Source organism: Rhea pennata, chromosome 6 (genome assembly GCF_028389875.1).
Source record: "Rhea pennata isolate bPtePen1 chromosome 6, bPtePen1.pri, whole genome shotgun sequence".
Taxonomy (NCBI): Eukaryota; Metazoa; Chordata; class Aves; order Rheiformes; family Rheidae; genus Rhea; species Rhea pennata.
In genome coordinates this window covers 43,538,838-43,560,565 of record NC_084668.1, presented here as the reverse complement: position 1 = coordinate 43,560,565, position 21,728 = coordinate 43,538,838, and the positions used below count along the sequence as shown (strand labels likewise).

Below are 21,728 nucleotides of genomic sequence, written 5' to 3'. Positions count from 1 at the left end.
CTCCCAACCGGTGGTGCCAAGGTGTAGCAATTCCAGGTGCCCAGCAGCAGAGCTGCCACTGGGTCCCTCTGATGCTGGATGACATCACTAGGGCATGCAAACCCCAACATGGGCATAGACTAAGCCGCCATCCCTACCCAGCACTCACCAGCACCCTGCGGAAACCATTGCGCACGCGTATGTAGAGCTCTTGTCGGTCAGCAAGGAAGACAAGCCAGCCCTCAGGCAGCTCATGAGCAGTGCTCAGCATGGCCTGGTATGTTGGCAGGACGCGTAGCTGCGGGTACAGGGAAGGTGGGCGCTGAGGGCTCAGACAGCAAGTCCAGAAGGGGAGGATGCCCAGGGCATGGTCCCTGTGTCCCCCCTGGGCTCTGCACTGAGGTCATGGGGGTGGGCAGGCAGAGGGATGACCTTCCCCTCCTCCCCACAGCCCCAACTCACCCCAGGAGATGTCCCGCCGGTACCTGGTGGTCCAGGGGGTCCTGGTGGGCCAGGAGGGCCAGGGATGTTGATAGCTAGGTAGAAGGGAAGGCCAAGGTGGAGATGATTGCGGCAGTTTGGTGCATGGGACAGGGAGAGGATAAGTGAGGAATAGGGGCCAGGAGGGGAGACAAGACAACCTCTGGGCAGGTACTCACTTTGTCTGTGTGGGCCAGGGAAGGAGGGAGGACCAGGGGGGCCAGGAGGGCCAGGAGGGCCCTGCCGCCCCTCATATCCAATGCCAGGGGGTCCCTGAGGTCCTGGAGGCCCTGGTGGCCCAATAATACTGTCCCCCTTGGGGCCCTAGGGAGAACAAGAGAGCATCCTTCAGGTAAAACGCACAGCCTGCCATCCCATCCCCCTGGAGATAGGAAGACTAGGGATATCCTGGTCTTCTCCACTATCTTGCTGCAAACGCAGCCCTCCCCAGCCCGTTCTTCACTGCTTGGAGCATGGAGACACCCCTAATCCACCCTGTGCCCCTGGGGTACTCACCGGCAGGCCAGGGTAACCCTGGGGACCTGGTGGGCCTGGCAGTGCGGAGACACTGGAACCATACAGCGCTGTCCCGCCTGGTTCGCCCTTCTCGCCCTTGAGGCCTGCCTCCCCTTTTTCACCCTGTGGGATTGCATGTCATAAGCATGAACTGTCTGCGCCTCCTGTGCCCAGTGTGTTCCACCTGGGCTCCAGGAATATGCCCACACTGCCTCAGCACAGTACAGCCAACCCACAGCACCCAAGTGCACCAAGTTGCCCACCAAAGGGCTCTGGTCACCTCAATGCTCCCCAAGTGCTGCTTGCAGTCGCTTGGGGCAAAGGGGCTTACCCGCAAGTTGGCACTGAATCTGCTCAGGTCATACGGGAACTGGCCTGTGGAGGAACAAGGAGAGGAGTCATGGTGGCCAGTATTCGCCACCACACTGGCATTGTCTCACTTTTGGGCTTTGGGCTTGGGAGTAGGTTTGGTGATGTGCTCTTCTCCCAGCCAGCAAGACCACAAGCAGAATCAGGACCTGCTGCATGCTCTCTGCCCCACTGTGAGGAGGATGCAGAAGGCAGAAAGCCACTGGGATGCCCTGCAAAGGGGCTATGCCTGGCCGGGCTCTCCCGCAGCACCCAAGAGCATGGCCCTCAGGAAGGCTCGGAGATGGGCCATTGGGACACATGCCGATGTGAGCACAAGATGCCTCCAATGCATCTTTGTGTCTTCTGAGCCTACAGAGATGGACCTGGTGGCTCACCTGGTGGACCCGGAGCACCAACATCTCCTTTTTCTCCCTTTTGTCCTGCAAACTGGTGGAAATCTGTAAGAAATGCAAGTGGTGATGCTGTCTTAGACCTGCAGTATTCCAGGTCTGTTCCCAAAGGGGAACAGCTTTTTTTAACAGAGGTAGCGAAAGCCAGTGTTATGTTGGGGTTCACTTCTTTCCTTATTGAAAGCAAAGAGCATGGTTTTGAACAGTACAAGGAGCCTGATCCTCTGTTATACAAGGTGTACGATCCATTTACTTGGAAACATGGGGAATCACCTGATTAGAAAGCATTTCTGTTGGTCAGGAACACTAGCAAGAATGACAGTGGGGGAAGCAAGATGAGCCCAGACAGAACCTGAGGATGGCTAGTGAGATGGGACACAGGAGCCAGCCCACACATGGGACCCTAGGGTGCCTGCTGGCAAGGTGTTTGGGCTTTTGACACAGCACTGAAATGATGGGGCTTTCCACTGCACAGGGGTGGCTTTGCAGATGGGAACTAACCCCTTTAGTTCAGTCTTGGCCGGAAAGGTCAGGATATGTTTGCAGAAGACATTGCAACATCCCAGTTTCCACCAGGTTTGCATGTCTGCAGAGTCCTACAGGTGCAGGGGCACTCTATCCAGGACTGTTTCCAGTTCCCACCCTTGCTGAGGAACCCTAAAGTGCTCTGTGGGGTTGGGGCATAGAATCTCCCCTTACCAGGGAAGGCCGGCAGTGCAGGATGGTTGGTGTCACCGAAGGCCTGCAAACATGCAAGGAAGGCAGTTTTTAAGATGGCTGTTTCTCTGTAGAGGTCTCCTCGAGAGAGAGTTCACTCAGACTAGAGCTTGCATCCTTTCCTGCCAGCATGGGATGTGGCAGCCCCCGCCGAGCTGCCCATGCTCTGCCAAAGGGGCACGAGCAATCCGCCAGTAGGACCTACCTAGTCTGGTGCCATCTGCTCTTATGATTCAAATCCTCCATGCATCCCAAAGAAAGAGCTTTTGGGCAGATAACACATCATACATCAACCTTTGTTCTCCTCCCTGCAGACCCCAAGTGCTGTTCCATCACTCTCACATCTCTCCCACTACCTGGGCCGCATGGGGACGGGCCTGGGGAGGCTGTTGGCACAATGCTGACAACATGTCTGCATCTCAGTTCTGGCAGAGACACTGCCACTGGCATCTTTCACCCTCTCTATCCACCCACGGCACCCATGACACAAGGAGAACAGAGCCCATGAGCACCATATGGTACCCTTGGCCAGGACAGTGGCATTGGGATGAGCCAGTCTCTGGCCTTACACCTCTGAGAAGAGGCGACTGTGGTGCTGCTTACATTGTTGCTGTTGTAGACTGCACTGCCAGGCAGCCCAGGAGGCCCTGGAGGACCTGGGGGACCTGGGGGACCCTGTGGAAGAAGAAAACATGTTAGGTTTGGGCAAACAGGACAGCGTGACAGCTCCCAGCAGGGAGGCCAGGGCCATGTCCTGCCCCAGAGAGGACCGTCAGCAGTCACTGGGGTACCCTGAGCATAGTGACTGCTCTCTGGGTTTGTAGATATGACTATTCCCCTCTACCAGCTGCCCCTCTGTCTCTCTCCACACCAGGAAGGCAATGCAATGGGCAGAATTGAGAGCTGTTTCCCTCTGCACTCCCAGGGAGATGGCTCTTTCTGCTGCCACCAGGCACATTTTTGCCCTTCCCTAAAGGGATTCAGGGCCCAAGTGAGCCCTTCAGTCCCCTTTCCTCTCCCACTCATGTCCTCACCCCTAGCGCCAGCAGCACCCACTCACCCGCAGGCCCGGCATGCTGCTGACATCAGCGGGGTCGCCCTTCTCACCCTTCAGTCCATTCATGCCTGGACGCCCCTGTGGATAAGGAGCACAAACAAGTTTTGTCCCCATTTCCAAGCCAGCCCCAGTGCTGGAGGAAGGGTGATGCTGTGGCACAGACACGAAGCAAAATCAGCTGAAATGCCTGCTGGCGCTGAGCCTCTCTGCTTATCCCCGGGAAGGCCAGCATTCTGCCAACACCCCACTTCTTGGGACACAGGGCTCAGGGGATGCTCCCCTTGTGGCATCTGGGTAGCTTCAGGCTTGCACCTCTCTGGCATCGGATCTGAGATCCCACCCCTCAGAGCTCTACCTCAGAATGCATCTGGCATAATTTCAACATAAAAGGGAGAAGGTTTGGGGGTTAGGCAGGTGAAAGATAGGCAACTGGGAGGGCAGCTCTGGCAGAGACAAAGGAAGAGACTGAGGGCTCAAAGCAGATGTGCCTGACAAAGATGGACAACAAACCAGGAGCGGTTCTTACAGGTCTGCCTGGAAAGCCGATTTCTCCCTTCGGTCCAGACCGTCCATGGGGGCCCTGGAAGGGGAAGAAGATGGGGACAGAAGAAGCATTCATTCCTCCCTGCTTTCTTCCTAACTCTGCCCCCATCCCCGCAGGAAAAGCCTTCTCCCCCTGGTGGAACTACAAGGACAATAGTCGTCAACTTACAGATGGGCCCATCGGTCCTCGTGGCCCTGGCTCCCCCTGCAGACAGAGAACAGGAAATATTATCATCTGGAAAATGAGGCAGTCCTCTTTACAACCGGCAACTACTGGGAGCCTAGTGTTCCCGGTGCAAAGAAATGCTGCCATGCACAGAGCCAGGCTCAGCACTCCCCATATCCCTCTCCCAGTGGGGCTTTTGGATCAGGAAGCCCTGTGCCAACCCTTCCCACAAGTACACTCACCTTTTCTCCTTTCACATTAGCAGCTACGATGGTCCCATCTGGGCTAATGATGACACCAGGCTCTCCTTTTTCACCCTAGGAGAAAGAAGGAAGCAAAAGAGGAATTGGATGGATAATGCTCTCTCTGTGGTATTGCTGCCTGGACCTGGGAGCCAGGAAGGACAGGAGCCTGGGACCACAGCCACCTCATGGAGCTCAGTAGCCAGGAGCAGTTACCTTCAGCCCTGGAGAGCCTGGGAAGCCAGGTGATCCCTGGTCTCCTTTCGGTCCCACAGGGCCCTGCATGGAGAAGCACAGAGTACCGTGTCAGCCTCACCAGCAAAAGCAGATCCTGACCCCGTGTTAGTTGTCTTTCCAATGGCCACTTCCGCTGCCAGTCTTGGAGCTCCCTGGAGCCAGGCGCATCCTTCCCACCATTACTGGAGGCCAGGGCTCAGCCACACAAGTCCCATAGAAGTCTGACCCAGCAGCCCAAGTCAGGCACCAAAAGGCACTAGTGCCATACAAAGGCAAAGGCTTGCTCCCTCTTGGAAGGGCATGCAGGAAAACAGAGGGCACCAGATGGGTACAGCAAAGGTAAAAGGTTTCAGTAGCTCTCTACAGTGGGATTTTAACTGATGTCAAGCCACAAAATGTGGGACAGTAACTAGACACTTCAAATAAAAATTCCTGGACCTCTCTTCCCAGCAAGGAAGGCTAGACAGGCTCATAAGATTTTCAAGCTCTCATAAATTTTAGCATTAAGCTTCTTTACATGCAGTTAGTTTATTTCAGGCAAGCATTCACCTGCTCTTTTCCCCAATGGATGATTTGGCTAGATGCATTTCATATCAGTCCTTTGGATAATTTTATTTTTTTTTGGTTCCTCAAACTCTCCTAGATCATGCATGGTATCCTAAGCTCCCCCATGCTACACACCTCACTTCACAGCACCTGGCTCCCACCCGGCCACCCTTGCAGCCCCTGCAAAGTCCAAGCTGCTGACTTACTGGGAAGCCGGCATGGCCTGGTCTGCCCTGCAGAAAGGAGTAAAAACGCTCATAAGAATGAACCACATCTTTTCAAGAAATGGCATGCACTCCCAGATGACCAAAGGTGCATGTGGGCAGGGATAACGTACTTACCTCTGGGCCTGGCAAAGCTGGCAAAGACTTCTGGAAAAACAGACAAAATGGATCTTTAAACCCAACCTTTGCCCTTTCCATCAGCCTGGAGCACAGGCAGAGGTACTGGAGAGATCCCCCTCAGGGTTTTGTTGGTCTTTACTCATGATGAATGCTGGCTTGTCACCTATTGACACAATTTTAGCTCCCATCACATGGCAGATGTTGAGCTCCACCCGACATGAGTTGGCTGCGATCAAAATTTTATTTGGGGGATCCAGCCCTCCCCAGTTCAATTTTATTTGGGGGATCCAGCCCTCCCCAGTTCAGGAGCAAGTAGCCAGGCCAAAGGGGCTCTGTCACTTACATCTTCATTTGAGAGGTAGATGACCTGTCCTGGTGGGCCAGGTAAACCAGGGGGGCCAGGCAACCCAACACCATCTTGGCCTCGCTCACCCTGAAAGATATAAACACATTCAGCCCCTGTGTTTCCCACCAACAGTGAGCCTAGGGCCAGCTCTGTCCACATCTTGCAGCCGCTAGCAAGGGAGCATCCCCTGCACAGACTGAACCAGAGCTTACCTTCTCGCCAGGGCTGCCTCTGTCACCTTTGGGTCCCTGGAAGAAGAAGCACACATAGGGGAGATTCCATAAGGATTTGGAGCACGCATGGCTAAATCTAGCAGTGTCCAGGCAAAGGCTGATGGAAATGGAGATGGCTCCTATCTGAAGCTTAGTAAAAATCATTCAGGCCACCCCCTGCCTGCTAGGTTCAGGTTGCAGCAGGATGGACCAGTGTGAACCAAAGGGAGATCTCCAGACCCCTAAGGTGCATTTGGATCCCCTTGGATGGGCTGGGCAGTTTTCAGCAGTGCCTGCCTGCTGAAGGCACAAGGAACCGGCTGTGAGCAAGGCAAGATGCTGATGGGATTGGGGCCATGGACAGCACAGACCTCCCTAGAACACAGCAAGGCAAGTCCCAGATCAGGGGAAGAGCTGAACATGCAGGGGCATTTCGGCTACTGAGAGCGGAGCTGGTAGAAATGAACCCACAGTGTGCAAAGAGGCCCTGCCTGGGAGCAAGGACCAGGACTTCCAGGTGGCAAGGATGCTGAGAACACGTGTTGGGATGAGGAGGATGCTCCTACCTGTGGCCCAGGGAAGCCCTCCAAGCCGGGGCGGCCATCCACACCAGGTATGCCAGGGTCCCCCTGTAAAACGCAGAGGGCAGACTGAGACGCAGTACAGGGCATCCTCCCAGGAGCCCAGGGTCCAAGAGACTGGAGGTCCTGTTCAGTCCCTGGCAAATCCCAGAGGGTTGCACACAGCCTCCCATTGGTACTGGAGGAACCGAACCTACCTTAAGTCCTGGCAAGCCAGGCTGCCCAGGGCTGCCAGCATCCCCCTGCAAGAGAAAGCAGTGTTAGAGAGCAGGGGAACAAATTGCCACAGTGTTCACATTGCTTGGCCCCACGGCACTGCTCCCCCAGGCTCCCTGTGGGCCCACCCTGCCCTCACAGCCAAGGGAAGGATTTCTCAGGAGTGCAGTTGGAAAGGGTCAGCCCTGGGAGCACAAAAGCTGGCTGTGCCAGCTTCTGAGGCTGGTTCTGCAATGGCATGGTGCTAGGAAGGCATTATTTGAATGGCTTCTCACCTTGATTCCTGGCAGTCCTGGCAGCCCCTATGAACAAGGACAATGTGGCCGTGAGCACAGCATAAATGCCTGAGTTGCCTGGAGCTGAGCACTTCGCTCACAAGGACCCTGATCCCACCAGGCTCTTTAGACCTCCTTAGTGCTGCCAGCACCTTGAAGCACCCAAGGATGCCATGAGCACAGAGGGGGGGGGTTCTCTTTGCCCGCCTACCCGCTGGCCTCATGGGGATGTGGTGACACCCTCCTCTGGTCCCTCCCACTTGCTTAAGCTGGAGCAGAGGATTACAGCCCAGACACTGGTCACTGAGGACTGGGAGAAGCAGAGAAAGGCCCTTCATGTGGCTGTGCTGGCCAAGACAGGGGCAAAGCACTTGGTTTCTCCTGCTTGTGGTCCCTCCCAGGCACAATGCTAGCTAGGATACCCATGGGTTTGGGACCCTCTAACCGCTGCACCAGCTCTTCTAGGGTGGAGGGGAGGGAAGGGGCAAGAAGGGAGCTACCTGTGGTCCTTCAGGCCCGCGTGGTCCAGGGGAGCCAGCTGCAAATGGCAGCCCCGAGCCCTCCATGTCACCCTAGGGTAGGAGAACAGGCTTAGCCATATCTGCACCCGCTCTTTCTAAGCCATGCCACAGTCCTCCCCTCTCAGCCTTCTGCAGGTAAGAGGCCATGCTTGGCACTTACAAATCCAGCTTCATACCCCAGCCCTGGTGGTCCAGGAGGGCCTGGGGGACCAGGCTGCCCTCGGGGTCCGATGGGCCCAGGAAGGCCAGCTAACCCCATTTCTCCTGGAGCTCCTGCTGGCCCTGTTTCTCCTTTGCTGCCCTGCAAGGAGGATAGAACAAATGGAAATGCATGGAACAAGGTGCCATGGCCCATGCTTGGAGTCTGCAGAGCCATTCCTACACCAGGAGCATGCCTAGACAGAGCGAGGGGTGCAGAGCAAAGATCCTTCACAGCGCAAAACAAATGCCCTAGCTATGCCTGGGCCAGACAGAGAAACAAAGGCACCCACAGGCCCAAATTGCCCCTCAGGGCAAGTTCTGGATGCTCCTCTAGACAGCACGTCTCAAGGGCAAAAGGGCTTTGTGGGAAGGAGTAGGGCACAGCTCCAGCTTCCTAGATGCTGGCACTTCAGGGAGTGCCCTGACAGCTGGGGCATTGCCCCTGGCCTGCATGCCCTGGCTGTCCTCGCCTGGTCCCTGTGTTCCTGCCTATTTGTTCCTTTGCTATGTGCAAGGTGGCCACTAGAGGCTAGTCTAAAGTCAAAAACGTAACTTTTTGCAGTTCCCATGCAAATCTCGCAGAGCAAGCAGACAGTGGGATCTGCCTGCAAAAAAGGCAAGGAGGCAGTAAGAGCCAAGGTTGGACACCCTCCCAGCTGTAATCGCCGATCCCAGGAAGAGAGGCAGCAGGATGTAGAGCCACTTTGGGCACTGTCTCACCTTCTCCCTGAGAGCTTATGGGCAAGCAGCACATTGCCATCCAGCTCCGTGCGGGCGGCAAGGACACACTGGTAACAGTTAAGCACACAGCAGGCATGTGCTATTAAGCCAGGCCAGCAATCAGCATTATAAGGTCAGCATATCAAGCACTTTGCTTTGATGTGGGGAGCTGGAGAAACAGCACTGCAAACCCAGCGACAGAGAGGTGTGGCTGCCCAGCACCAAAGGGGAAGACTCTCATGCACCCCTTCGTTTCACTGCTGGTTTCTAAACCATTTGAACCAGTGCAATCGGTCCTCACATCCGTCTCCACCCAATGAGTCCGCTTGCTGGCAGATGGCAAAGTCAGTAAGCTTATGGCATTAAGCTTATGGCATTCATTAGCAAGGCTCTTGGCACTGAATGGCTGTACTCTGCTTGGGCAGCAATAGGGGAGCTGCAAGGGTGCAGACATACTAGCTATGCAGGACACAGGTCCCTTAGGTGGCATGAGGGACACGACTGCCCTCGAGAAATGGGAGGGCAAGCATGCACGTCTCAGCCATGCCACCTGCACGAGGGCAGCATCAAGCCTTTACCTCGACCCTCGCCTCTCCCAGAGGCCGGGATGTGGAGTGGAAAGAAAGAAGCTCTAACAGGTAGGAAGGGAGAGGAGGCAGTTTGCTCTGGTTAGATAGGAGAAGAGGGAGTGGAGACAGAGAGAAGAGTGACGTGCAAGAAGACAGACTGTTTCCAAGCAGGCTATAAGCATCCACCAGGTCACCCGAGGACCTCCCCCATGTTTTCATACACAGTGATGTCACCATGACCATTCCCATTAAAACCCCCCTTTCTGTGGGCAATTCACTCTGCCCCACATGCCCTCCTCCCAGCTGGAAGAGCTCCTCCTGTGTGCCCCAGGTGCAACCAGGCACCTCTTCCTCACTGAATTTGGCAGCCCTTTAAAACAAACAGGATTGGTAAAAGTGGCCAGGAATGGTCCATGGCTGTTTTAAGGAGGTGAGCTACTTGCTCTACACAGAAGTGTTTTCAGTTTTCAGCCATCAGCCCTGGATTCTTATCAGTAGTGCAATCCAAGCAGGTACTTGAAAGCATGCCTGGCTCTGCTAGGTCCCTTTTCTCTCCCTCTGTGCCCTAAAAGCCGTGCATGGAGTCCCCTTTTGGGGATTATAACACAACGCTCGGCTTTCCCGGCTTCTTTCCAATAGGGTAGTGCCCTGCGCAAAGCAAAACAAATGCTGCAGGAGGAGCATGGCTAGAGGAGTCCTGGTAGCCATGTGCAGAAAGGGCTCAAGTGTCCCTGCAGCTGCTTCCCAGGGAGCAGAGGTGCTGTTTGCAGGGCTGGGCGGTGTGTGCAAAAGCAGAGCCCTTTCTGGGCGTGAGGGGAAGCCATGGCGCTGCTCTGCTCCAAGAGAAACCTAAAAGCAAGTAGAGCCATCTCCTTCCTGATGCTTCCGGAGTGGCGGCCCTACCTCTAAAGAAAAAGCAGTGCTGCCAGCGGGAATCCCCACACAAGCCCTGGGTACTGTACCTTGGGTCCAGGTGCTCCGGGGAGGCCGAGGTCTCCTATGTCACCCTAGGAGGGAGGAGAAGAAGGGAAAAGAGGGTATGAAGAGGCTGTCCTGCCCCGGGAACGGGAGATGTGCCGGGGGCACAGAGCCGTAGGCAGCTGGGGTGCCAGCTGCCCTGTGGAGCTAGCAGAGACGTGCAGCCCACGGATGGGGGACACTTACCTGCTCTCCTTTGGGCCCTGGCTGCCCGGCCATCCCATCTTTCCCAGGAGGACCCGGAGGACCCTGGAAAAGGTGCTGGCTTCAGTGTGGCAAAAAGCTACAGTGCAATTTCTTCTTAATCCCACGCTCTCTGGGGTACAGAGCCCCCAGTTGCTCTAGGGAACTGCTACGGCTCCCCTCAGCCACCCGGTGCACCTACCACTGGCCCCGGGGGCCCAGGGCTCCCATCTCGGCCTGGCAGCCCCGGCGGTCCTGGCAGGTCTGTATGGTTCATGCCGAATCGGCCCGGCTCCCCCGGCAAGCCGGGCACACCGGGAGGCCCTGGGGGCCCGGGTGGCCCGCGCGGGCCCTGCAACACAAGAAGGCGTTAGCAGCTGAGCGCCCTGCTGCCGCCTCATCGGCAGCGCGGTGGTCCCCGGGACGAGCTGCAGTGCGGCCACGAGCTCCCGCACTCACCCGCAGGCCCTCCAGGTCCCCGCCGAAGCCAGAGCCCTCCATGTCGATGAACGTCTGCCAAGGAAGCCCAGGGGGAAACACTGGGGCTGGGGTCGGGGGGAGGCACCAGGGCCGCTTGTGGCAGCGCCCGGTTCCTCCGCGCCTCCCGCCTGTCCTCGACGCGCTTCCCAAGCTCCTACCGTCCCCCCACCACCGGCCACCTACCAACTTGTCGTGCTTGAAGGAGGGGCCTGGCGGTCCAGGGGGGCCCGGCGGTCCAGGGGGGCCCCTGGGGCCCACACCGGGATCGCCCTGGCACAGAGGAGAGGAGGGGGGTTGGCGAGTTGGCGACCATCAGCTCCGGGGCCACCGGCACCGGGGCCGCGCACTGCCAGCTGCACTGGCACTCACCTTCTCGCCCTTCAGGCCGGGCTCCCCCGGTGTCCCAGGGAACCCCTGGGGCCCTGCTTCACCCTGCGAAGGGAAGCGCGGCGGCAGGCGTCAGCGGAGGAAGCCCGACGGCCACCCCCCGGCCCTGCCAGGCTCCCGCCCGCCTCTGCGCACTTACGGGTTTGCCGTCTTCGCCGGGATCGCCCTAGGGACACAGCGGAGAGGAGGGCAAGTTAACGCACAGGGCATGGGGGGACGCGGCGGCAGAAGAGGAAGAGGGCAGCCCCGCTGCCCTGCCGTCCCAGACGGGGGCCCGCGGCGCGGCAGCTTTAACTCACGGGCTCGCCGTCTCTGCCGGGGGCTCCATCCTTGCCAGGTGGCCCTGGTGGGCCGGCGACCCGCGCCGTGGCAGAGCCGTCAGGGTGCTGCGCCAGGGTCCCGGGGGGGCCGGGCTCGCCTGGTTCACCTTTCTGGCCCTTGGAGCCGGGGTAGCCAAATCCGGCGCTGCCCTGGGGACGGGGTGGGGGGGAAGTGTCCTCCTGCGCCCGGCTGCGGAGCAGCATGGCGCCCGGGCGCCCCACGTTCGGCAGGCAGCCCCAAATGACCCCACTTCCACTCCCCACCCAGTGCTCACCTTGATGCCCACATCGCCTTTTTCCCCCTGCAGAACAGAGAGGGAGAGGGACAGACGTCAAGCGATGCCGCCGCGCGCAGCCCACCGCCCCGCGCCCCTCTCGCCACCAACCTTTGCACCTTTGGCGCCTCCCGTCCCCGAGACGCCGCCTGTCCCCACGTCCCCTTTGGGGCCCTGTGCGCCCTTCTCGCCCTTCTCTCCCTTGGGGCCAGCGCCTGCAGGAAGGGAGAAGGTGACACCGTCACCTGTGGGCTGTGCTGGGTGCCCATCATTTCATGGCCACCACCACTGCTGGGGTCCTCCCAGGACCGGCCAGTGCAGCAGGGCAAAGTTACCAGGGACGGGGTCGGCATTACCTCCCGCGGACGCCGGCAGCCGCTCCTCTGCTCCAGTGCGTTCTGCCTGCGGCAGGGAGCCCACACTGATCCTCGAAACGCCACCCGCGGCCACGGGGGGAGACGTGACAGGGACGGCATCCAGCAGCCCTGGGACGCCCTGCACCAGCCACGGAGGGGGAAGCAGGAGAGCGTGTGAGAGTGGAGCCGCCAGCATGCAAGACGTGCGACGGACCCAAGCCCGCAGCAGCAGAGGCAGAGAGTGCAGGCACGGCTCCGCTTCAGGGACCGACGGCCTTGCAGAGGCCTCGGACGGGACGCGGTGTCTCTAACAAATCCACCCCCACCACCCGGAGCCACGGCTCCAAAGCGTGACGGCCTGGCTTGCTCTCACGTCCTCAGATGCCATTGCCTCGGCAGCCGGACACTGTTTAGACTGGGATCCGCGCTCCTGATGTGCAAACGGCACATTTCCAGGCCCTAATGCACAGCTGGGAAAAGGGAGGCTTAGCAGTTCTCTCCATACACCCGGGAGCGGGACGCAATCCAGGTTCAGCAACTGAAAACGGGAGCGTGCCCACAGGCTACCGGATGATCTTGTGACAAACTGCCTCCCTGCAAAGGTCTAACAGAGCCATCCACTTACTGCATTGCTGGCAAAGGATAGCTTTACCCACAGGGGAAATGCATCGCCTGCCATGTGTGGGCAGGCCCAGAGTGGTATCCTTGGTAGCTGCACATCTGGAGGGGTTGAGGACCCAGCTGGATGTACCGACTAATCTCCTGCAGCTAAAGGCAATGCCAGCAAGCACCAACTCACCCTGTCTTTTCCCAAGGGGTGGTGTCTGTCCTCTGCTCCACTGCCGAAATCACCAGATATCTACGTTTGGCCAGGAAGAAGCAGAGAAGGTCAGTGTGCCACACATCCAGCCAGCACCATGGAGTAGGGGTCAGTCAGCGGGATGCTGGGTCCTCTCCTCCCACAGATGCACCCCAGCTCCCAGCAACATTTGGAAGGTGGATTAGATCAACGTTCAACACTGAGGAATGAGGAATTCGCCTCTGATGACCTGGAGCGCACACTGTTCAGGGCTGGCAACTGCCCAGCACTTACCTCTTCAGCATCGTCCTCCTCTTCTTCACACTGATGCTCGGCTGCCCGGGGATCCCCTTTCAGCTTCAAGTCAGCAATCACCCCCTGGGACAAAACACACCAAGGATGGTCATGGATGCAGCCCCTCAACAACTGTGTGCTGCAAACTCTGCTGTTTCTGGCCACTCTGCTACATGACCGGTGTCATGCTCCACAAAGACAACAGTGCCCCCCTAGCTCTATTGCCACATCCTTGCAAGCTGCATGTAAGAAAATGGATTGGATTAAACACCCAGCCCTCAACATGGGTTTTCTGCCCTCTGATTTAGGAAATCAAACTATTGCAATGCAGCACAGTACATGATGCAGGTACAGAGGGAATGGATGAAAGCCTCTCACATCCGGATCCAGCCTGCCACATGCCTTTCATTGCATAACCACTCGACCGTCCAAGGGTTTGTTCACCTGGCTTGGAAAACACTTCCCCTCCAAGCAAGGAACCCAGCTCCCAGCCAGCCCTTGCCAGCCAGCTCCTCAGGCCCAGCCACAGGGCTGGTGGCAAAGCTCGGCTCTCCAGTACGCAGCACATTCCATGAGAAAAATTCCTCTGCCTCCTCCGAAACCAGGCATGCCGAGCAGAGGTCATGGCCAGGGTCAAGGCAGCCAGACAGTGACATTTTCACAGAGAATTTTTGGACATGGTCCTCATTTTCCCTTCTGCTGGGCACGGGGAAAAGCTTCCTCACTACCTCATTGCTCCAAAGAAAGGGCTGCTGGCCAGCCCCGCAGTCCAGTGCAGCCCTGATTTTGTATTTCTTAGGCTAATGCACACTTCCTTATCATTTCTTGAGTTTTGCAAGTGCTGTATACAGTCCAACTACTTATTTATACAGTGCAAATCCTTTATACAATGCAACTCAAATTCTTTCGTAAAAAAGCTGCTTCCAGAAAATCATGCTGCCCCATAGCTGAGCTGCCAAAGCCAATCAGGAGAGGAGCGTCCCCTCTTGGCACACTGCAGGCAGTTCCCAACAATGGCCAAACCTGGTATGGTAAAGCAGCAGCGACACCACTCCTGCCCTTCTTTAGGGCTTTGGGTCCAGCAATGTCTTCACCTCATACCAAAAGCAGAGTGTACCGTAAGCATTTCTTTCCTTTAGGAAGAACCCCTCCATGGACCATGTGATGCTCCTGCTGGCCCCCAGCCTGCAGAGCTGGCTGACAGGCTCAACAACAGTGAGCCATGACAAAACTGACATGGCCGTGCTCTGAGGATTGTAGCCATCCTCTGATCAATCCGCAAGGCAGCTTACCGGCAACAGCAGTGCAAAGGCTGCCCTGCCAGGGGAAAGCCTCTCCTGAAAGGCAAGAGCCCCAAGAGCTTTTCCATGTGCAATTTCATTTTTAATTCCCCCTCTGCGCTCAAGGAGGACTCAGCTAAACCATCCTGACTATAGAGGGAACTTTTAACAGCTCTCCAGGAGCAAAGGACCCACAGGAACATAAGAGGTGAGCAGAAACAGGGACTGTTGGAGCCCTTGAGTCAACTCAATGAGCAGGGTAGGGGGATAAGAGAACTGTGTTCAGGTAGTAGCCTGAACTCAGTGTTTTTCATGAAGAAAGGGTTATGCTGGGCATCTCAAGGCAATGCTGCAACTCTCTTCCCACCTCAGGTCCTTCCCGTCACTCAAGGGGTAAACACAGCGCATTGCCTCGCACCTTCCCAGTGCCTCCTCTGGGCCAGGTTGCAGAGCTGGGATACAGCCCAGCCATCTGATCTCTGCAGGGAGGTGCAGAGCCAACCACCCTGCTAGGGGCCACCCAGCCCACAATGGAAATCATGCTCACAAGTGAGATTGGAGAAGAAGGATCTCTGCCCACTGAACATCCTTCTTGTGCTCTCTCTCCCCCTCTAACTCTGAATGAGACACCTAAAATAATATTTGGACTCGCTTGAAAGCACAGTGCAACATGTCCGGGAAATAGATCTGTGCTCGGAAACACGATTTAATTAAGAAAACAAAAGCAAGAGGCAGTTACAAACCCAGTAACACTGCCTGTAAGCAGCAAGGCCTGGCTAACCCACTCACAGCAGCTTAAGCAACAACCATGTGGCTCTGTGTTGCCTTTCAAGCACCCAGTATCACACTCCTGTTTGCATTTACTCAGCAAATGAACAGCCCCATGGACATGTTTCCGCAACTGTGCTTCCTGAAAACAGTCTGCCCTCAAGGAATTTGCCTGGCATCCCATTGCTGTGTACCAGGAAGAAGCAGGCTTGCTCTTTTGACAACATTCGGTGCAAGGCTTTTCAGAAAGCATGATCAGCCTGAACAGCCCCTTTCTCCAAAATCGCTACTTTGGAAAGTCTTCTGGGATGGAAATCTCTACTGGAATGCAGTTAAGGCTACAGAACTAGCCCACAAGCAAATGCTCCCTGGGTGGGTTTTGAGCCTCCTCCAGCTTCCCCGCCCTTGTGACCAGCTCTTATCAAATCTTCTTCTTCCTGCCAAGCACCATCATCAAGTCTAAGCTGTCTCTCAGCCCTTGCCTTGATAAATGCAACACTTAAGGTTTGCTTTTCCGGTCCCAGGGTTCATAGGAAGCTTCAGAAATAATCCAGTTCCAGCCCTGAACTGAAACATCCCCTTGAGGGATCTGGCCCAGCAGCCCAGATAAAGGGAACAGTCAACATTCTTGGTACCATAGGTTTTATCTTGCATGCAGCTGCAATCACATCCTCTTGCCGAACTACAGCTGAGACCCCATTAATGGTAACCTCCTTTTTATCTGCCATTCCAACGGCCTCTGCATTGCCTGTAGACTTCACCCTTCCAGGTTTTATCCCAATGCCTTCATTGCTGATAAAACCACTAAGGCATCTCCAGAGGAAGAACAGATCCCAGGGAGACCCTGCCAGAAATGGTCAAATTGCCCATTAGCAGCTCTGTGATTTGTTGAGGGACCAGGTTTTAATCAGCTCTACACCCTGTTAGTTCCAGATAACACGAGTTTGGGTTGGTTTGTAATGGAACAAGTGCTGGGAGTGGGTATTTTGTGTGCTTGCTTGCTCATAGCCTTCCTCCCTGAGCCAGACCCATCATGAGTTAGAAACGCATGGGTGTTTGCCCTTTGCTCTGGGCTATTTCTCTGCATTTGCCTTCCAAACCAGGCAGATGTTGTACCAACTCCTTCCAATATGGGGACAAAGCATTTCTCTGTGTCAGTGGCCTGGCCGGCTTGGCAGGTTAAAGAGTGAAAGATTGCTCTCTAGACCATTCAGGAGCCAGTGCCACATTGAGACAGTAATCCTGGTCCCCAGCCCATCAATGATTAACCCTTTCCTGAGTGAACTTTCTGCAGTCTCCCTCCTTGACCTCCCTGGTTTAATTGAGTCAGAACTGCAGTGGTTCTGGTGGTTGGTCAAGACAATGTTTAAGCTAAGAAATGCACTTTGCAAAGCCCAGCAAAGCCCAAGGAAAGGCATAGCTCCCCATAACAGAGTTTCTCCCACTGGGCAAAACATATTCAACCTAAGAAAAAGTCATAGAGTAATCTTGATTTTCACTCTCCTCAAGTATTGCAGGGGGATTTCCATGTTGGTTCAAGTGCGGTGCATTTTCCACACACTTTCCATAAATCTTATCTAAAACATAACTCATTCTTAAATCACAAATTCAGCTATCACCTTCTCTGCCTGCTCTCAAAAGTCTTCCTGCATATATCATCCAAAGTCAGCTAGCAAAGATAAGCTCTGGCTCAAACATTTTTTTCCAGTCAAGAGACATATTTTACCAGCCAGATCACATGGCATCAAAGGAGATGGGTATTTTTAGCAAAGTGGAGATTCAAACAGACTCTTTGTTTGCTCTACCAGTGGCTGGAGAAAGTACAGGCAATGGTGGCTGCAGTCATGCAACCCAAACTCTTCCTGACAGCCTACCTTGCAAACTTTGCCTTGAAAGACTCAAGAAAATAAAGTTTATTGCATCATAAACCATCGTGCCCTCCCCAGACTTCCTTGAGAATGAACACAAGAGTATATTCACTAGTTTATCCTCTGGGCACAGAGGCTTAGTTAGCTCAGCATAGCCTGATGTCACATCCCTCCAGTTTCAGACAGGTTTTCCTTTAGACATACTGAGTTGGAGTTATCTGAGGCCTTACCTGGTATTTATCTGGGTCAGCTCCTCCAGCCTGAGCAACGAAGAGCCCAGAACCATCTTCCAGCTCCATCTCGTCTGGGGAGCGCTCGAAGCGGACCCGCTCGTGCTCCTCACAGTCCAGGTAGAGGACAACTTCATCCTCTTCCACACTGATAGCAAAGCGTGTCCACTGGTTCAGCAGGGTGGGCACAGTGAAGGTGGCTGCTGCATAGGAGCTCTGGGAGTCTGGCTCTGTATAGTAGAAGATGATCTGCTGCTTACCCGCCCGGAGGTCTGAGAGCTTGACGCCCACGTAGATGATGCTCTGTGAGGAGTCTGTGATGGCAAAGAGCACACCAGCCCGGGGGGTGGTGGGCTGGATGTGGAACAGGAGAGAAAAGTCCCGGTAAAAGGGGCTGGGCAGGTGGTACCGGGCCACCTGGCCGGTGTTGGCATTGGGTCCAAAGACATAGCCTGGGTTGTTGTCGGGGCCATAAATTTTGAGTATCTCTTCTGGTGGGGGGTCTCCGATCAGCTCTAGGAGGCTGACTTCAGTGCTCAAATTCTCTGCAAGAGAGGAGAAAGAAGATGGTCACAACCAGCCTGGTGGTGCCACACATCCCCATATGGCCATCCCGCAGCAGGTCTCCCCTCTCCCAGTGTCTTTGGTATTTCAACTTGCCAGCTCACTCGCCAGATAAGGGCTGCAGACCAGTTACAGGAGTTCTTGGACCGGAGAGCATCATCTCTAGGGAGAAAATTCAAGGTCTTCTTCTCCCCATGCCAGGCAACATGCTAATGCCACTTCTTTATGGGACCTGCTTTTGCATCTCCACAGAGATGCAAGAGAGTAGGGAACAGCTAGATCCAAGACCAGGGATGTGATGTCCTGATGGACTCCGTTTTACTTATCAGCTGCTGAACCCAAAAACTCCATGGCCAAAGAAAACATTTAATTCAATCAATTGCTCATTTCATTTTTCACACTCTTTCAAACCTTTCAAATCAATTGAATACCATCTTTTTTTTGGGGGGGGGGGAGGCAGCTCTGACATGACACCAATGCTTATCATCCCTACAGAAACATTTTGATATTTTCCCCCTTGCAGCTAAATCTACTCCAAATTTCAGCCTCATTCCCTGGACAGCTTTGACTCTGCGCTGTCTGCATGATGCTTTTCAGTAATTTCCTCTGCTCTACCTCCCTAGGGCTCATCGGCTCATCTGAGCTGCACCACTGGCTAGTCTCCAAAGCTAGTTAATGGCAGGCAGAGATTTTCCCCAAGGAGCAAGGGGAATTTTTACGTGTGGGAAAGGAGGATACTCAAGGGCTGTAGCCAAACTATAGCCCTTTCAGATCCTGCTAGATAATCCTGGCTCTGCATGGTCTGGTGCTGTGGCCCATGCCAATTCAGAAGTGACACAAGCAGCACATAGGTGCAGTCAGGCTGGGAGTGAATCTGGGGAACACGATGCCTTGGGAGAGCCTGTGCATCATAATGGAAGAATCAGGACTGAGATGATCCTGGGGGACAGGGGAGGGAATTGGCATCTTCCCATGCTCCGGCAAATAGCTGTATGGCCTACTGCTGTATTTTTTTGGCATGAGTTTCCTGGAACCCCAGCATGGCTGATTCATGAGGATACAATTAAAAACCATGGAGGCTAACTTCCTGTCAGCCAGGGGCTAAAAACAAACTCAAGGCAGGCCAAACATCAGGACTTGGCTCTCCCTTCACCTTCTCCCCCAGCACTGCCTAGCAGTTGGCAAGAAAGATGGCTTTCCACCAGCATCACCCTAGTCACAGGTCACCCTTAATCTTGAGGGGCACTCCCCAAGAGCAGAATTTGCACATGTCCATGAGGGCCCATGGAGCAAGAGAACATGCATGGCCCTAACTCTGGTCCAGCCCCAGAGGCATCACCAAGCGCTAGGGGGCAACTAGGTCCCCCACTCCCACTTGCAGAGCCATGAGGAAGCATGTTATACACATGCCCATGCCCGCCCTGAGGTCACTGTGACCCCTATGTGATCCTGTCCCTGTGGGAGGCTCCAGGCTGTGCAGCTGCAGAAAAGCTTGCAGGGTCACCCTTGCTGGAAATAAATCACAGCCTTCCCACTAGCAAGCCTTCCATTGCACTGCCTGGGAAAGCATCTCAGATTGATGCTCCCCGTGTCTGCCTAGTCAGCTTCCCAGATGATCTCAATTTTAAGACCAGCTCCTTTTGTGACTCTTTTTCTCAAGGCACTTTGGGGATTTCTGGTCAGAACGGTCTCTCCTACCAGGCGCAGCTGAACATCTGGCCATGCAAGTCAGCCCTCTGTATGTAAACTCCTGTTGTTTTGGCAACATACACGTCCTCATCGCCTACACAACGGGTGCTGGATTCTTCCTTTCCTATGTCAACCTCTCGGGCTGATGCCAACTGGGTTGTTCTACTCTAGTGCTTTTTAACTCCAGATTTCCCAGGAGCACGGAAATCCAACAAGTCATCCTGCACACATGCTGCCCTGTCATCAGCATGGTCCCAGCTTCAGGCTTAAAGCTGACTTTCTTCCTGGGGTCACTCCTCCTCCTAAAAAGGAGCAGTTCATCTGGGGGTATCTGAATCCAGAAACTGGAGATAGGTCAGGACTTGGACCTAATTCACCCACCACTTGGGAAGTTTGGTATAAATTTCAGCCTCCTTGTCCCAAGTGGGGAACATGAGGAGCCTCTGGGAAGAGCTGAAAGAATTCAATGCCCCTCCCCCCCCCCCACACACATCTTCCCTTCTCTTTAGCATAAGTGAGGGGGATTTCAGAGTGGAGATGTGCTGAGCCCATTGAGAACCAGTTAGGCAGTGGTATAGGAGGCCAGGAACCTACATCTACTCTAGATTCAGGTATTTTCCTCTGGAGCTCTTAAAATTTAAGAAGAAATCATCCCAACCCTGCCCAGCCCAGAAGGAAAACATGTCTTTTGGGATGGTGGGAGGAAACAAAAGCGTTGGTGCCTCTTCCAACGCCTGGAGGTACCTGCACAACTGGCTGGTGCCCACCCAGCACACACAGCACATCATCACCCTCCCACAGCTGCTGAGTCAACAAGGCTGGGGCTGGCCCCATGATGAGGTGGGAGGGATGCTAGAAATACTGTGGATTATGGATTAGTGGTGGGGGTGGAGGTTTCCTTTCCAGAAAATAAAAGGTTCAGTTCCTCCAATCCTCTCCTCTTTAGCTCACTGTTTTGAAACTGTTCCGCATCCATCCCACTATCCTAAATCCCCCCAGAGCTTATCAATGATTTGCTCCAAATTTGGTACCCCAAAACTGAGCATCCAGGTGCAAGGAAAACTCCATCCTCATCTTGCACCCACTCACTCCCTCTCATACCATCCTGCTTCCCTAGAGGAGTATCTCCATCCCACTCCAGGGGGAAGGACCCCAGTGCTTCCCCGAAGCCTCTATCCTTTAAACACAACATGCACGTAAGTGTCACAGAAGCTGCCGCCACTCAGAAACTCCACAGTCTCAATGAGCTCTGCACTGTCCCAAAAACATCAGCTCTCCCTGAGGCATGCAGAAGGGAACGCCAGCCAAGCTAACCCTATGACAGGCTGTGGGGATGCCGGGATAAGTTTATCTTGGGTTGGAGGAAGCCAAATTCAGAATAGCTTTAAGTTAAGAGGAAATCAGAGCTTCCTCCCAGGGGTCTGTGCAGGCTCAGATGGGTGTAAGAGCTATCGCTGTGACTTCTGCATCTGGACAACCTATCCTCTGCCTTTGAGGCTCGGTGGGGAAGGCTGAAAGAGGCTTTTGTTAGCAATGCAATTTTCAATCATGTTTTCTTTAGTGTTTTAACTGGCTCAGGGATCCCCCTGCCTCTCCAAATGCACCACTTGTTCCCTGGCTTGGAGTTGGAGCTGGGCAACGATACAAGGAGGCTTCTCAAAGAAAACAGGGCTGTGTCTTTCCCATGCACAACATGCAAACAAATCCACAGCCAGGGATGAAAAGCTGGATGGAGCCTGGGGAGCAGGCAATAATGGGACATCCCTTTAAATGGATGTCCTCCTGAAAACAGAGGGGCTCCTAGCAAGTACCAAGCCTCGGACGCATAAGGGTCCCAACCCAGTTTGCTGAAAAGCTGCACTGGCAGGAGATTTCTGCATGCAGCAGAGTCAAAGCTCTCTAAATGTGCACATTTAGAGGGCAGGCGGCTGACCTGCATGACCCCTAGCCAGCCCAAGTATGGTGGGAGAGGAACACGTGGGTTTGCAAGCTGCTGCTTCACAAGGGCCTGAGCTCTCTCAAATCAAA

General features: G+C 54.9%; 1 protein-coding gene across 3 annotated transcripts in view; it reads right to left on the bottom strand.

Annotated features, from left to right (window-relative positions):
* The window catches only part of COL18A1 (collagen type XVIII alpha 1 chain), a 65,142-nt gene that overhangs the window by 3,633 nt on the left and 39,781 nt on the right, over positions 1 to 21,728 (bottom strand). For all 3 annotated transcript variants that reach the window (XM_062579332.1, XM_062579330.1, XM_062579331.1), the window contains 36 exons: positions 17,448 to 17,992; positions 13,302 to 13,385; positions 13,008 to 13,067; positions 12,209 to 12,347; positions 11,964 to 12,067; positions 11,853 to 11,879; positions 11,557 to 11,727; positions 11,397 to 11,423; positions 11,240 to 11,302; positions 11,054 to 11,140; positions 10,850 to 10,903; positions 10,593 to 10,742; positions 10,394 to 10,456; positions 10,192 to 10,236; positions 7,900 to 8,040; positions 7,719 to 7,790; positions 7,219 to 7,245; positions 6,925 to 6,969; positions 6,713 to 6,775; positions 6,147 to 6,182; positions 5,932 to 6,021; positions 5,586 to 5,615; positions 5,451 to 5,477; positions 4,678 to 4,740; positions 4,462 to 4,536; positions 4,223 to 4,258; positions 4,037 to 4,090; positions 3,514 to 3,588; positions 3,057 to 3,128; positions 2,436 to 2,478; positions 1,722 to 1,784; positions 1,307 to 1,350; positions 976 to 1,098; positions 639 to 783; positions 442 to 515; positions 149 to 277 (listed from right to left, as the gene is read on the bottom strand). In XM_062579332.1, the coding sequence (XP_062435316.1) occupies positions 149 to 277; positions 442 to 515; positions 639 to 783; positions 976 to 1,098; positions 1,307 to 1,350; positions 1,722 to 1,784; positions 2,436 to 2,478; positions 3,057 to 3,128; positions 3,514 to 3,588; positions 4,037 to 4,090; positions 4,223 to 4,258; positions 4,462 to 4,536; positions 4,678 to 4,740; positions 5,451 to 5,477; positions 5,586 to 5,615; positions 5,932 to 6,021; positions 6,147 to 6,182; positions 6,713 to 6,775; positions 6,925 to 6,969; positions 7,219 to 7,245; positions 7,719 to 7,790; positions 7,900 to 8,040; positions 10,192 to 10,236; positions 10,394 to 10,456; positions 10,593 to 10,742; positions 10,850 to 10,903; positions 11,054 to 11,140; positions 11,240 to 11,302; positions 11,397 to 11,423; positions 11,557 to 11,727; positions 11,853 to 11,879; positions 11,964 to 12,067; positions 12,209 to 12,347; positions 13,008 to 13,067; positions 13,302 to 13,385; positions 17,448 to 17,992 (3,146 nt within the window). The remainder of the gene's footprint in view (positions 1 to 148; positions 278 to 441; positions 516 to 638; positions 784 to 975; positions 1,099 to 1,306; positions 1,351 to 1,721; positions 1,785 to 2,435; positions 2,479 to 3,056; positions 3,129 to 3,513; positions 3,589 to 4,036; positions 4,091 to 4,222; positions 4,259 to 4,461; positions 4,537 to 4,677; positions 4,741 to 5,450; positions 5,478 to 5,585; positions 5,616 to 5,931; positions 6,022 to 6,146; positions 6,183 to 6,712; positions 6,776 to 6,924; positions 6,970 to 7,218; positions 7,246 to 7,718; positions 7,791 to 7,899; positions 8,041 to 10,191; positions 10,237 to 10,393; positions 10,457 to 10,592; positions 10,743 to 10,849; positions 10,904 to 11,053; positions 11,141 to 11,239; positions 11,303 to 11,396; positions 11,424 to 11,556; positions 11,728 to 11,852; positions 11,880 to 11,963; positions 12,068 to 12,208; positions 12,348 to 13,007; positions 13,068 to 13,301; positions 13,386 to 17,447; positions 17,993 to 21,728) is intronic.